This window comes from Xenopus laevis, chromosome 5S (assembly GCF_017654675.1).
Source record: "Xenopus laevis strain J_2021 chromosome 5S, Xenopus_laevis_v10.1, whole genome shotgun sequence".
Lineage (NCBI taxonomy): Eukaryota > Metazoa > Chordata > Amphibia > Anura > Pipidae > Xenopus > Xenopus laevis.
This window is the reverse complement of record NC_054380.1, coordinates 89,267,347-89,283,234: the sequence shown is the minus strand read 5'-3', so window position 1 is coordinate 89,283,234 and position 15,888 is coordinate 89,267,347. Positions and strand designations below refer to the sequence as shown.

The 15,888-nt window shown below is 36.4% G+C and overlaps 1 protein-coding gene across 5 annotated transcripts in view; it reads left to right on the top strand.

The window, feature by feature from the left end:
* Positions 1-15,888, top strand: part of tp63.S (tumor protein p63 S homeolog) — an 89,725-nt gene that overhangs the window by 63,931 nt on the left and 9,906 nt on the right. For 3 of the 5 annotated variants that reach the window (XM_041564754.1, XM_018265617.2, XM_018265620.2), the window contains 6 exons: positions 10,929-11,115; positions 11,748-11,863; positions 12,484-12,593; positions 12,720-12,844; positions 13,194-13,276; positions 13,565-13,689. In XM_041564754.1, the coding sequence (XP_041420688.1) occupies positions 10,929-11,115; positions 11,748-11,863; positions 12,484-12,593; positions 12,720-12,844; positions 13,194-13,276; positions 13,565-13,689 (746 nt within the window). Of the gene's footprint in view, positions 1-10,928; positions 11,116-11,747; positions 11,864-12,483; positions 12,594-12,719; positions 12,845-13,193; positions 13,277-13,564; positions 13,690-14,332; positions 14,510-15,888 lie in introns of all 5 variants that reach the window. The other 2 variants (XM_018265616.2, XM_018265618.2) reach the window with 1 other exon arrangement.

The following is a 15,888-nucleotide window of genomic DNA, read 5'->3' as shown; positions in this document are numbered from 1 at the left end:
TATGCAAAAACAAATACATTTGCATCTACCTTACAGTAACTGGAAATTAAGCAATATGCTCCCCCCCCCGCAACCTCAGTTAAGTAGGACAAGATTATCATCAAAACGTGAAGGCATTGCAACCAGCTTCTCATTATTACACACATAGATTGTATCTGTGTATTAAATCCCTGCAGGCCCCCCCCCCCCATTCACCTGCCGACCATTTCCAACAGCCCCCTGGCAACCTCAGGCATCTGATACGAATGATGGAATATATGAGCCAAATACTATAGTAGTCCTGCATCATAAATCCATAATTGCATTTGGAAATTGAGTAATTGTTCCCTGTGGATCATGTTTTTTTTTCAAATATGTTGAAGTATATATAAATAGAGGTATATATGTGTACAATGGATGTGAGCATTCATGTGAATTTTTGCAGATGAGACAGGTATTGGAAGTTTGAAGGCATGACGATGCTTGTAAAATATGCAGCAGGCAAGACCAGAGGCGCCGCAAAGCTTCATTACAGTACGGAGCGCAGTTGAGACTTGCCTTTCCACTGTGCCCTGCAGCATTATGTAGAAATGGGGACGCTACAACTCGTTCCAAAATTCTACTTGATCAGACCTGCCCTGTCTTATGTTGGGAAAAAAAGTGTTTGAAGTAAACAGGGAAATTACTCACCTTAATGATCTGTTTTACCGGCAATGATAATACAGTGATACAATCGATTTCATTTGGTGATAAATTATATCAGGTAATACAGGGATGGGATGGGATGATTCGCCTGCACAGAAGATGCACAACGTCTCGCTGCATAGCAATGGGGAATTCCTTACTGGCACCTACACTTATACAAACAGTATCTTTTATAACATTACTCCTACTTTTAGACGGTGGAGACTTCCTGGATTCTGTCATCTTTTCTTACCCACCTGCTTAGAAAAAGGCTACTGAAACCCAGAGATGTATTTAGTGGTGTGTGTAATGAAACCCTAGACCTTGGAGCCCAAAAGAGCTGCTGTTGTAGGTAAGAAAAGTGAATGAACATAATGGTGACAATTAGGCAACCCAACCTATCATCCTTCAGTTGAAGTGAAGCTCTTCTGGGATGTAGTCCAGCATAAGCCATGCAGTAGGTTGAAAAGCCATACATTAACAGCACAGCTCCAAAATGTATGTTTTAGCACCAGGTCAGGTCATAAATAAAGATGGCTCACATTGAAACCATCTTTGCTCATTATAATTATGCTGCATGAGATGTTCAATGTGTTTCACAAGTTGTGAATTATAAAAATGCAAGTCACTTGTTTTATAGGTATTAAATATAGATTATACTCACCTGCACATAAAAAAAGATGGAGAAACCAACTAGCCCATTGTTTCAAGGTTATTCGTTCCTACCTGCAGTATATATTGTATCAGTGGCAAGATGTTACCTAGAGTACATTACATACAATACCTGGCATCATTTAAAGCATGGATTAGAATTGCCCTTTTTGCTTATTAGTCTCATCCCATCATGCTTTAGGGCTAGTCCACACGGGGAGATAGCGACGCGTTTGCGGTCGCGGCGACAAAGCGCCGCGCCAGTCGCCGCGACCGGCGCAGGCGACAGTTTTGTATGGGCGCCTATGTAAAAACGCCTGTGCTAACCACACGAGGCGATGCGCTTTTCAACAGTCGCCTGAAAAAGCCTGGCGAGGCATTTTCAGGCGACTGTTGAAAAGCGCATCGCCTCGTGTGGTTAGCACAGGCGTTTTTACATAGGCGCCCATACAAAACTGTCGCCTGCGCCGGTCGCGGCGACTGGCGCGGCGCTTTGTCGCCGCGACCGCAAACGCAAGGCTATCTCCCCGTGTGGAATAGCCCTTATTGTGCTGCCATTTGGAAGTTGAAACTTATGGCCTTAAGGCATAGAGACTTTCCTTGGACATAGAGCAACTGAAAGCTGTTTTTTTAGTAATCCGGGGTTCTGTAAATACCAGAAGACGTAAATGTTCTTTCTGTAATACTTTTTGCAATTCCTAGCTAAGTCAATTGTGTTTTAAAAGGATATTACCCATAATCCACTGATTGCATTATCGGATTTTTGTAAATAGACTCTCATATGGAATGCTGAAAAGCCTTTATTACTCATACATGAATGCACAGCTTTAAGTTAATGTTTCTGGCACTAAACATAATTTTACAATCATGTCATGGGGATTTTCTACAAGCCAGGGTCCAGTCCCCCCATGTCATTAACAGCATGTGCACCGTGACAAACCTTTTCTTTGTGCGATACACAACACATAATAAGTGTATGTGTGTGTTTGCAACAAGTTTTACTGACTTGCAGCATTTAAAGAAATAATCAAATCTTTATAATGCTCCATCTAATGTTACTATACATAATCTTCTATCATTTTTCCATGAGTCATCCTTTGTGAGGCATTGTCTTTTAAATGTTAAGTTGTTGATTAAAATCTATAAAAATGATAATGAAGAGGGGGAGTGAACTGATTAAGATGAATATTTCACAACAAAGGTTGCGGAGGGGTTATAGCATGCATGCTGATTTTCAACTCCTACACAGTGGCAATTCCAGGAAGCTCGTCACATTATTGCAAATCTATGGACTAAACTAATTGATATCACATACACTTCATATATATATATATATATATATATATATATATATATATATATATATATATATATATATATATATATATATATATATATATATATATATATATATATATATAAATATAGATATAAAATCACTAGGATTTGCAGCAGACCACATTTATAAACATTGGGCAAATTTGCCCATGGCCGGTGACCCCTAGCGACCAATCAGTGATTTGCTTTTTTCAGCCAGCTGCTAGTTAAACAATGAATGCAAGCATGTGATTGGTTGCTAAGGGTTACTGCCTGGGGCAAATTTGGCCAGTGTTTATAAATGACCCCCATTTTTCTTCCAGTACGGTTGTATTGGTCCCTGCAACTTATTTTAGCTATGCATCTTAGATTCACACGACTAATTCTGTACTCTCAAATCAAGACTCTAATTTTGAATTGTACAAAGTTTTAGTTTTTCTTAGGGGCATATTTATTATGCTGTGTAAAAAGCTGCGGGATAAAACACCACCATGCTTCGCAGTGTAAAAAATGGTGTAATTTATTTGAGTTCCACTGGGAGCAATGTAAAATAACATAGTCAAATCTGGCATTCGCCATTTATTTTACCCAGCTTTTGACAGTTTTAACTGTGAATTAAGTTTTACACAGCATAATAAATATGCTCCTTAGTGTTGCTGGGAATTAACAGTTTACTTCTCCTGGAACTGAGAGTAATCTGCTTTTGCCATAGTATTTCAAATAAACATTGTAAAAAAAAAATAAAAAATAATAATAAAAAAAATAAATATATATATATATATATTTGTGTATTTTTGGATTGTGGGTTCATGTGTATGTGTATGCATGTCACGTATATGTGTCCTAGTCAAGCAATACATCTGTTCTTGTTTTTTTTGCTGAAGAACTGGGAAGTGATCTTTTTCCCAAGGTTATATGGTTGGGTATTTTTGGACTAGTGTTTTTCCCATGCATCTGCTCTTTAAGAAACCTATCATTATTCTCAACCTGTACTCATCAATAAATTGATGGGCAGCAAATGCAGTGGGTGCTAAATGCATGCTTGACAGTGATGTTTGAGGCAATTCAGACACTACCAGCTCATTTTCAGACACCAGACTTTACCCCAAAGCCAGCCATTAAAAAATGGACCAGAACACTAAAATAGTGTCCTATAATAGTCTTTTATGGAAAGCCTGTAAAATAATAACATATAATGTATCAGAAGAATTTTCTTTTCTACTTAGTGACCAAAATTTAAAAGAGGCTGTGTGTGTGGGGGGGGGGTATACTGATATAATAAATATGCTCAAAGCTAATTAAAATAAAATATAAAATATATTGAAATTATAAAATAAATAAATAATAATAATAACAATAAATAAATAATAAGAAATAATATAAATTATTATATTGAAATTAAGCATTCTTGCTATATTAATACTGTGTAATGATTTCCTTTAATAACTGCTGTATACTGTAAAATGTTACAAAGTAGTTTGCCTTAACATTAAACATTTATTTGAAAGCAACGTTTTAATTTTTGATGAACTGCAGAGCTAAAATTAATGTAGACACATTTTACCTGTGGCCTACTATGTCTCTAAAATAGATTGCTCCCATTGGTGGTGCATTCATGAAAGAACTTACCATTGGGTGTATTCTCATTTTAAAACAAGATTATAAAAGAAATTGGTGCTAATGAAATATTATATAGTATACAAAGTGTATACAAAGTGCCAAGGAGAGCTTTCTACTCCTTCATTCAAATCTGCTCTGATGATTTATGTATAGTGATAACACTTACTATATGCATTATATAAGTCTTATAATACACAAGATGATACCGTAATCCTTATAAATGATGGTTGGTGATACTGTGTAGATGATAAATTATAAGTGGTGTTTAGTGATGAAATATGTTTCACATGACTCTGACATTTGTGGTTTATAAGGAGTAATGTTCAAGGCCTGCAGCCTTGTGCTTTTATATAGACATGAGACTCCTATGTCATTATCATTTAGAATAGGTGTACACTGGCAGTTGTGACCATCGGAAGGAGCAATCAAATAAAATAAAAGTAGAAAAGCCTAAACTGAGTGTGAGGTTGGTCTGTGGTTCTACTGTTAAGTGGCATCATAACTGGAAAATAAATAGTAATTGCCACTCCCTCATGTCAAGAGAAAGCAATTTATATTATTACTATTCCCTTTACCTTATCTTATTGACACATTTTATTCCATCTTTTTAAAATGTTCTCTACTCTTGTCCTTTACTTAATCTACTATGGTTACTCTGAAGGTGCCCACAAACAGTGATGCTGCCAATTAGTGTGAGCATATGGGGGACAAGTATACATTGTATATCACAAAAAGGTAGGATGCAAGATAATTCAATATCATCTGCACCCACAGCATGAACTGAATGAGATATTATTGTGCATAGTAGGCCCATTCAGTTACACATGTGAATATGCAGTCCAAACTAAAACTGGTCATAAAGTGGCCAATCTGGTTGGCTGCATTGGTTATGGCAGAACAGGATTTAGCCAGCTGATCAGACTGTGTTGGAGGCAGGAGGGAGATATATCACCTCTGTCAGGTGTGGTTTATTTTCCCCCATACCCAGTCTATATGTATGTACGTTCCCTCATTTTTAAGCCAGAGAGTTCAGCTGATCCAGTGGGTTCACACAACTGTCAGTCACAGCTGTCCCCAGAGGGAACCACGCAGAGCCCATTGTCGGGCAAGTTAGTAGAGAACAAATTGTTTAACTATATCACTCAGATTAATTAATTCCCCCTTGCCTCTTGGGAGTCACTGTTTGAACACAGAAGCATGCATAAGGCTAGGGCCAGACGAATGTAGATCTTGGCCTGCAGAGAAATACAGGTCAAGAATCCGCTCCCCAACTGCTCCAATGCTCCTGCCTGCACCTGAAAGCATTGTCTCTGCTAGGGCGCAGGCAGACACAGTGGATTTCAGTGCAGACATGCAACATTTGTGCTGAAATCTGCCATCCCTACAGAAAGGAGAAGGTGAGCAGATTGGCAGCAGATTCTCTGCCTGAGAATAATCCTTATAGCCTGACCTATCCTAAATATCTCCCAGTGCAAGCAAGGGGCAATGCACTGCCCTATTTATGTTCTTATGTTTGATAAATAAGTAAAAGTGTAATGAAACTGGTGAAATTGTGCAGTAATTCCCTGTACCATAACATCTGGTCAGATATGCAGCAGTATCGTATATACGGCATATTCATTTTACATCATCTTCATGTTTTTTCTGTAATAACTAAGTGTCTCCAAAGAGATTATTCTTGTAAAGTTTCACTCGTCTCTGTTTGTTTAGTTAGTTAGCAGTGATGTGACATGCAGAGCCCCTTGTTTTATGGAGAAGGAGTGGGGTGCTTTCTGGCTTCATGGGAGACGCACATTCCTCCTGCTTAATGGACTGAATGGGCTGCCTTTTCAAACAGGGTTTTTTTTTCTTTCTTAGTTCTGTCCCTTTATGTAGCCTTGAGGCATAAATGCCAAAGAAGCTAAAGAAATATGCTGTTCCCTCCCTTCAACCTTTTTTTCTTTTTAATTTCTATGTAAACTGAACTATGTTTGACTAGGGGTGGTTGTCAGTTTTTCTTATTATTCTGCCTTTTCATTTATTCTAGGGCAGCATGGCTGGAACGTGTCCCAGAACCTCAGGGTGGGGCAAAGCCCCCAGGGCATCCAGCCATGCAGGAGGTGATGCAATTACAGGCACACGACAGCCCCCTCCCTTTCTCTTATTCTGGTACTTGGGTGCACACGAGAACATGGCATTTAGATGGAGCTTCAGTTACCAGAATATACTAGACAGATATAGATGTGGCACTTTCATTATTGATACGTATACAAATTTGTTTGTAGAACTTTCTATAACAACCTTCTAAAAATCTTATTGTTATTTCAACAATAAAATGCACATACCGTGTAACACAAAAAAAGATTGACTGTTACTTCCCCCTTTCTGAAAATGAATGCTTCTACTTTTAGAAATAAATAAACTAAGTGTAAGCAAACTGGGCCAATGGCACCATTCTCTCACTGTCTCATCATTTTACTTTGCAAAAGCACCAGCGTGTGCTTCAGCCTCCGAATAAAATTATCCCCTAAATACCAAGGTCAGTAATCTATGAGATATGCATTGGGAAGATATAGTAAGTTTATATTTCAACACCAGTCATTCCATGGATTCAAAACAGGTAGACAATAAATTAAATAAAAAGGGGGCTATGTTTGCAAACCCCATTGTGCTAAAATATTTGTGGAGCTGGCAACAGCAATTTAAATTTGCTCAAACCATGCCTTGGGGTTATGGTATTTCATTCTTTCAGCTGAGCTAAGACTATTGTATAGAGTAGAGAGCTGTACTGCATGAGCATTTTGCCTGCAGGGGCTACAGAATGAGTGGGACACACAGTACAGGGTGGGGCCAGTCTACAATCTTGAAGGCATTTTGGGAGTGGGACCTGGCTGATGTCAACAACTCTGGGTGCGGCTAGGATGGAATGTGCTGCTCCCAGCACTGGCTGCCCAGGTAATTAATCTCTTTTGAGTGACAGGTGGCAGCAGGCAGCTTATAAAAGTGAAGTGGAATGGCATTGAACAAGGATAGAAGACCGAACAAACACCTTATCGTAACTACATTTTTAGCACTTTGTCAGCTTGTCCCACATTGAGAAATGGGCTCACAGCAGAGTAAACTACAAGTTACAATCCATATAACATATACATTTGCGTACGTTTGCAGACCTATAAATGCTTCTAATTTTGTAAAGTTTCTTCATGACACTGTGAATGGCTCAGGAGGCTTCTTGACAAGGCTTATTGAACATATAATAAAGCACATGCCTGCATTATACCCTTTAAGATTGAATATAAAATTCATATTAATGACTTACATGAAATAATGTGTTTGATAACTTGTTCTACTAATTATCTTAAATTTGAATGCATTTTGATATATAAAATAAATATTAAATGCTCCTTTTTGCCCTTATAAAAGTGCTGACTTCATAATAACATGCTTAAAACTGCTTAACTGTTAAGAATAATGTAAGATAAAGTGAAATGTATAAGGTAGAAAGGACAGTCCATTGTCCAAGGTGTTTTCGAATTACATATCCTGCAATAAGTGTAATAAAAACGTATACTTTTATCAAGAGTAGTGATGGGCATATTTATTCACCAGACATGGATTTGCCTCCAATTTCTGCATTTCGCAGCCCGTTAATGTTTTTTTTTGTTGCCCTCAGAATTGTCTTGCGCATAAAAATGATCAAAATAAATCAAAGGATTTTGGACGCCCATAGACGTCAATGCATTTGTACAAAAGAGTCACGGGTATAAAAATTGACGCTCGTGTCAAAAACGTTGCTTGTCAAAATTACTTTGACACCCATTGACTTCAATGCGTTTTCCTGAATTTTTCGATGAAACTAATTGGGACAGAAATCGCCCATCACTAGTCAAGAGTTAAGGTTTAATTGCCCATATCTAGGCCTTAAAAACTGTAATCCAGGTAAATATTTAATCTACAATTTTCCTATTGAATAAACAGTGTTGCTTGACATCAGAATCTGCTGTTTATAACTAAAAGAGGCAAGCCACTATACAACATGTTGAATCCAGTGCTGTCCCACTGCTGCTCTTTTTCTTATGGCTTGGGATCAGTCCGACTTAGAATATATTTGTAAATTATATTGGAGGGTACATTATCTTATATATATATATATATATATATATATATATATATATATATATATATATATATATATATATATATATATATATATTCACAATTCCCTGACTTGCCTGCCTTGTATATATTTGCAAGAACAGACAGACCCACTTTTATTCACCTTCCATAACCTCCTTTGTGCGCAACGATTTTTAAATGAATGGCTACGTTTAATGGAAATATATAAAAAGACAGGTGTCTGGTGTTGGAGATTGGCATGCAGGCTTATTGTTATGTGTATTCATAAACCAAGATGCCAAGAGTCTGTAATACAGTATGTGAGCTATGGCAGGTGGTCAGGATAGTATCATATACATTGTTGTTATTAAAGTGTCTGAGTCTACTGTTGTTCTTCTTAGTCACCTACCTGAACACTGCTTATTTAAACATGACATTATTGAGGAACCAGAAAAAGTGAGTTGAATGGTGATTGCAAGCTCCGTAACTTGACACTCTATTAAGGTAACATAAATACTGGATATCGCTTGCAAAATATCATTCCTCAGGCTATATATTTTTTTCCAACTATTTTCTGCAGCACAATGCAGTTGGATAGGAGCTGGTTATGGTATTTGTGTGTTGGTTTCATTGAGGCCAGGTGTAGCGCAACCTTCTTTGGAAGAAGTGGAATAAGTATTTCTCACAGGGCCATTAACCCTCTGGGGGTTAATCTGAACTTCATAGTTTTAGGCACATGACCTGTTATAGTTTGATATTAAGATCATACTGTACCTATCACCCTACCCATTGCAATTTATTTTTAGGTTTAGTGTTAGGGATTCTATCCTGCGAAGAAAACATCCAATCACATAAGGGGGGGATCCTATCAGGACCACGTAGGAAATGTCTGGGTTTGGGAATTGGTTTGTGCATTCCATGTTTCTGTCCATTTTTATCCAATAACAAATGTAGTTAAATTCTGTACATACAAAGCAGACAGCCTGGAACACCTCTCATAATCCTTTTGGAGCCAGGAACGTCTCTTGCAGACCTGTTAGGTTCTCAACAGCCTACTCTATTCTTTTATGGTAGACTAATGTACTTTTTTTCCAAAAAAATCTTTGACAGAGAACAAGGAAACATACTTTTCAGTCTTCTGATGCAAAATTACCTTATGCCATGTGTCTTGCTCACATTCTGAGCAGGAGAGTAAAGGTTACTAGAAGTCATGTCTTTTTTTTTAATTTTGATTCTTTCAACATTTTAAGCCATCCATTACAGGTTCTTTTTTTTTTATTTCACAATGCATTAAAGGTAAACATGAAATAAAAGGTGTTTCACAACTCTGAAAAAAGAATTTATCTTTTGGCTGCATTTCCTGTATCCGAAGGCTATTTGAAACTATTGTGATTTAATCCTTTGCCGGAGGGCACCTAGGTCTCATTGCACAATGTTTTCCAGTATATTTTAGAAGTGTTTGTGTCTGACATTTAAACTGCAGCTGTGACTGTTATACTGTTAATGTGTAGTGTTCTCATTTTAACATATTTTCACATTAAAGCAAGAATCATTCATTTCTATCTCTTTCTTTCTCTAATTGTATATACACACACACACACACACACAAACACATACATTGTTATAAGAAAGTTGCTTTACATTTAACATTATTTGAAAGTTTATCCTATTAATTACTAAATCGTTCAAGGCAGTATGTTAAATGTAAGTAACAAGGAGCTACCTCTGCAGTAATTGATCCAGTTCAGGCCAAACACATTACAGGTGGAGATAGTGCCAATGAAATAATTGGGAAAACCAAAGCAAACATCATTTGAAAAATGTGGTATTTGTTGATGATCCCATTAAAGTATTGGTGTTTTAGCAAAACAAAAAAATGTAAAGATCTCAAATAAGGCAGAATATGCAAGTGAAATCATAGGCGGAGATGGGATGTATGCAGCAACATTGCTATTAGTAAGAGTTGTGTTTGCTTGTTTTAAGCCAACACAGAATTTTCTAGCTCTAATTGTAAAATATCAGTACAGGTGTGGGACCTGTTATGCAGAATGCTCGGAACCTGGAATTTTCTGGATAATGGATCTTTCCATAATTTGGATCTCCACACCTTAAGTCTACTAAAAAATCATGTAAACATTAACTAAACCCAATAGGCTGGTTTAACTTCCAATAAGCATTTATTATATCTTAGTTGGGATCAAGTACAATGTACTATTGTATTATTACTACAGAGAAAATGCAAATCTTTTTTAAAAAATTGGATTATTTGGATAGAAGGTAGTCTATGAGAGACAGCCTCTCTGTAATTCTGAGCTTTCTGGATAACGGGTTTCCGGATAACAGTTCCTATACCTATTACCATATAAGTTTCCCAGTTCCATGACCATGCTCATTTGACAGGCATGGACCTCTCAGGACATTCGTAACTGTTGACAGATAATCTAGAGACTATTTGTGTTACCTGCGTATCATACATTTATTTACACAGTTACTCTGTGTATTGTGTGGCTTTATTTTTAAATTATTTTTTTGTGTTGCTAGATGACTATTCAGACTTCTAACTATGTAACTCCCTTTTTTAGTATTCCACAGATCTAAAGAAGCTCTACTGTCAAATTGCCAAAACATGCCCAATTCAAATCAAAGTAATGACACCACCACCCCAAGGAGCTGTCATTCGGGCCATGCCTGTATACAAGAAAGCAGAACATGTCACAGAGGTTGTGAAGCGCTGTCCGAACCATGAGCTGAGCCGAGAATTCAATGAGGGTATGAGCAGGAGTCTTAAAAGTCTAAAAAATGTATACATTAATCTGTCTGTCCTATATTTTCCCTTTGCTGGTTGTTATCAAAAGATCTGATCTGTTTGTCTAAAGTAGAACAGGGCCAGGCATTTCTAGACTGTTGTAACTGATCATATCTGCATTCGTGCAGTGCGCAATTGTAAGCGTTAAGGAACATAACTGATATAGGGCTGACTTTGGTTGGGGCTTAAAATCCAAGACTACGGTACAGTGCATGGTACAGTGATTTTTCTCAAAACAAGAAGTCTAGTTAAAAAAAACAATTCTTCTTTTTATTTTGGATTGCTTTATCTCTGTAGTAAAAAGACAGCACCATGTACTAGAACTTAACTACCCAACTACAAAATTATGTTGTAAACATGTTGAAAACAATCCTCAATGTTTTTTAAATGTTTAAATATATTTAGTATCCATAAGCTATAATTGTTCATATAACTAAAAGAGTATTATAGATCCCAGATATATAGAAAGGACACCTTATCCCTACCAATCTGAAGTAAAGAATTGCACAGTTCAACATATTATTACAATGTTAATTTATTACACCAAACCTTTGTGCATAGGCTTATCTCTGTGTTTCTTTTAAAAAAATTTCAGGACAAATGGCTCCCCCAAGTCATCTGATTAGAGTGGAGGGAAACAGCCATTCCCAGTATGTGGAAGATCCAATAACTGGAAGACAAAGTGTTCTGGTACCATATGAACCCCCGCAGGTGAGTTTACTTTATAAATTTCATCAGACACATCATCCTATTATACTGTTAATTCATTTCATCTATATTTATATAATATATATATATATTCATATCTTAAATATACTTCATGCTGTAGAATTCCAAAATGCCTCCCGCATTAAACATGAACTTCATTTCAGTTCTTCTGAGTGTCTCTTGGAAGATATACATTAAAGTCCAGATAGGGGAATTGGGTAGAGGCTCTGGCCTAGCCACTCGCCAGTGAAATAGTCAAAAATAATTGGAAAGCCAATACCTTGTCTGCTACAAACGGGTGAATCCCAAACTTTATTCCATGGTGCTCACAACACTTCAATGTTCAAACGTTTCGGGACCGCATGGCCCTTCACTGAGTCACTTGGAAGATATATACATTGTGTCTCCAATTGCTCCAGTTCTTTATTTCTTCTGCTCTTCTACATATACAGTATGATATCATTTATTTAACAATTAAAATGCACATAAGGTTCATACTATTTGCTTTATTGAATAAAATTGGTTTAAATCCTGTAATAAAGATTACAAATGTTTGGGTGTGTCTCTTATAATTAAATCCAGTTTGTTTTTTATAATTAAAACCAATATTATTTTTTCTACAGGTTGGCACGGAATTCACAACAAACTTATACAACTTTATGTGCAACAGCAGCTGTGTTGGAGGGATGAATAGAAGACCTATACTCATCATAGTTACACTGGAAACAAGAGAGTGAGTATCCTCCTTTCTCGTTATATATACTGTAGTTCTTACACTGCCATCTTGTCATCCTGTAATATATTTGATAGCTGCAAAAGTACAAACCCAATGAAAACACATTGCTTATTCTCCTTTCAGTGGTCAGGTTCTGGGTCGACGATGTTTTGAGGCTCGTATATGTGCTTGCCCAGGCAGAGACCGCAAAGCAGATGAGGACAGCATCAGAAAACAGCAAGGTTCAGACAGTACAAAGAATGGAGAAGGTATGCTTATTAATAAAGAAAAGAAATATAGATGTACAAAGATGAGAATAGAAGGGGTCAAGAAAGGTTGAAGCCTTTTTTTTTCAGTGAAGTTAACAAAGAAAAGAATTATTACACTATTTAATAAATAACCTTGTCTGTAAGAGCTGGACATTTACTTAACACGTGTGTTATAGTGAACTTATAGAGTGTAAGATCTGGGCAAGGGCTAATGTGATTAATGAGTAATCTCTGTCACATTGGCACTGTATAAATAAAGAATTCTGTAAATAACATTTAGCATAAATATCACTTTGCCTGTAACAAGCGAAGGGGATAGACCCATAATTATTTTCATTTCTTGCTCCAGCTTTTCGACAAAGTACGCATGGCATTCAGATGGCTTCCATTAAAAAACGTCGATCTCCAGACGACGAAGTTCTGTACTTGCCGGTAAGTTCCATATCATATTCAGCTAAAAAATGTTGGTTTTGCTGCTGCAAATAAACAGTATTTTTCATTACTAGTATTGAAACTGTATATCAGGACCCCCACCAGGTCCAGTTGCTGGCATTTCTATTAATTAAACACTGCCCTCATTTGCCCTGATATATTTTTCTTCCATGTCTTTCTGTAGATGTAATTCATTGTTTCTCTTTATTTTAAAGTTTTTTTTTATACTGAAGACTAAGCTTATTCATTTATGCTTGCAACCCACATTTTACAACTTTCCATGCATAGGTAAAAGGTCGAGAAATTTATGAAATGTTGCTAAAAATCAAAGAATCTTTGGAGCTCATGCAATATCTTCCCCAACAAACAATTGAGAGCTACAGGCAGCAGCAACAGCATTTGCTACCGAAGCAGTGAGTATAATCATTTGTTTTCCCTTTAAAGCCAGGGGAAGTGTCAAAAGGAAAATTTGGAAGTTTTTTGTGTGTGTGCACCCTAATAATGATGTCAATGCATTGGTTTGAAACTAATTTCAGAAATAAGCATGCATGTTCTTTTTATTCATTGCAGTTTTTCAAAATTTCTACTTTGTAATCAAATATTAAGTGGTAGGATATAAATGGTTATCCCTATATATTGGGATAAAAATACATAAAGTTAGAAGGCAGATGCCTAGAACGTATAGTATATTCCCCATAAAACCGTAGTAATGCTGAAATAAAATCTTTTATCATAAAACAGAACCTAAAAAGTGATCCTTAGTTATATTTTTCGTGATTATGGTTATGTAAAGCAAAAAGCTGTCAGTGTGATTGAACGTAATAGTGAATGTGAGCATAAAAGCCATTTCTTTAAAGGGAAAGTATCACTGGAAATCAAATGTCAGTAACAACGAGCAATTCTCAGACTGAATTTGTGCATAGCTTGAAGACAGTTGATGTTTTCACAACCCTTATCTCAGTGATGCTTTCTCATTAAAAGAGAGGACCCTGGGTTAGCATTATTTCTTTCATTCTTGGAATTAAAACTTTTAATACGTGACATTAAATTGCTCAGGGACAGAAGCCTACAGAGCAACATGAATGGCCCACGAAACACAGGGAGGAGTGACACTTTCTCCATCCAACATTGGCAAAAAAGAATGCAGAACAGCCCTACAAACTACATGGAACAAACTTTAAAGCATTCTCCAATAGATCAAGATCTCAGAGATGAAACTTACCTAAATGAACGGTACCCACTTCCATACCATCTTTTAACTCCTCTTAGAGAATAGAGTGCAAGTGGCCCTTGTAAGCCTTGTTACTTCTGGAGGACACTGCAATATATTCCATGAGCTGATATGAATTCTTCAGTAAGGATGGAATATTTAATCATACTGACTGGCACTGCCAGTGTCTTCACCACCTGCAGATATACAGTATGTTTTGAAATAATTTATATATGTAAAGTATCAACCCCAATGAATTCAAATGTCTAAAACTAAGTCATAAAAAACACATAAGGTGAAAACTTTGTATTTGTATATACTGTTCATTGGGTAAAATAGAGACTGTAACTGGACCCTCTAATTGCTTTGCATTTTCACCATAACATGTTATTTTGTACAGAACTTTTTCAGAAGGCAGACTTTGGTGGTTTTGCCAGGGGTTGCCATCTGAACAATATGCCATGTTTCCAGTTTGGCAAGAAATTGTGTAGAGGTATTTTAAAGTCCTAAATAAAATGTTAGTGTAAACAATGGGTTGTGTGAAAATGAACAGCCATTAATATACTGTTTTGGGAAGGTAAACTATCAAGAACTTAACTTATTTTGCATCCCCTTATTAATATAACACAAGATGATAGTTAGAGGGTGCACGGTTAGATGCATTGCTAAGAGAAGCAGCAGGCAGTTCTGGGTTAGCAGAAGACAAAATCGTGGCTCCACACTGAAAAAATGATATACATTTTATAAGGAAATTAATGATTGCCTGAATACATCATTCTTAGGTTAACTGCTAGCAAAACCTACAAAATAGCATATATCATGTGCATAAAAGTGGTTAGATTTGGGGTCATGTCCTTGATAGCCTCTTTGTTATAGTCAGACCCTAAACTGTTGTAGTGGCATCTAACACTCAGGCCAGCTAATAGCTAGTGCTTGTCCATAACTAGCATTGAAGACTGGCAGCTCATCTTCAACCAGATATAAATGAGTGTCCCAGAGTCAACGCAGCACCCCACTATTATTTGCTTATCACTCTAATATATATATATATATATATATATATATATATATATATATATATATATATATATTCTTGTTTGTATATAAATTCTTAGGGTTATAGAGCTCTTTAATATAGCCTCTCTGAATAAAATAAAAATAATAATTGTGCTGTAGTTAAAGAAATGAGTTGTCTTAGATTATTGAAGTATCAGGATTATTTTTTGTCTTCACAAACACCTTCCACGTTTTATTTCAAAGCCATTTTTTTCAAAGTCAGATTTGTTTAGAGTTCACAAAAAATATTTAAGTATTCAGTTCTGATTCACTTCTGCTGGGTTCACTACAAGGGGTTTAATATACATAAACAACTTTGGCTAAAAATGCTCTTTGTGCTCTGATA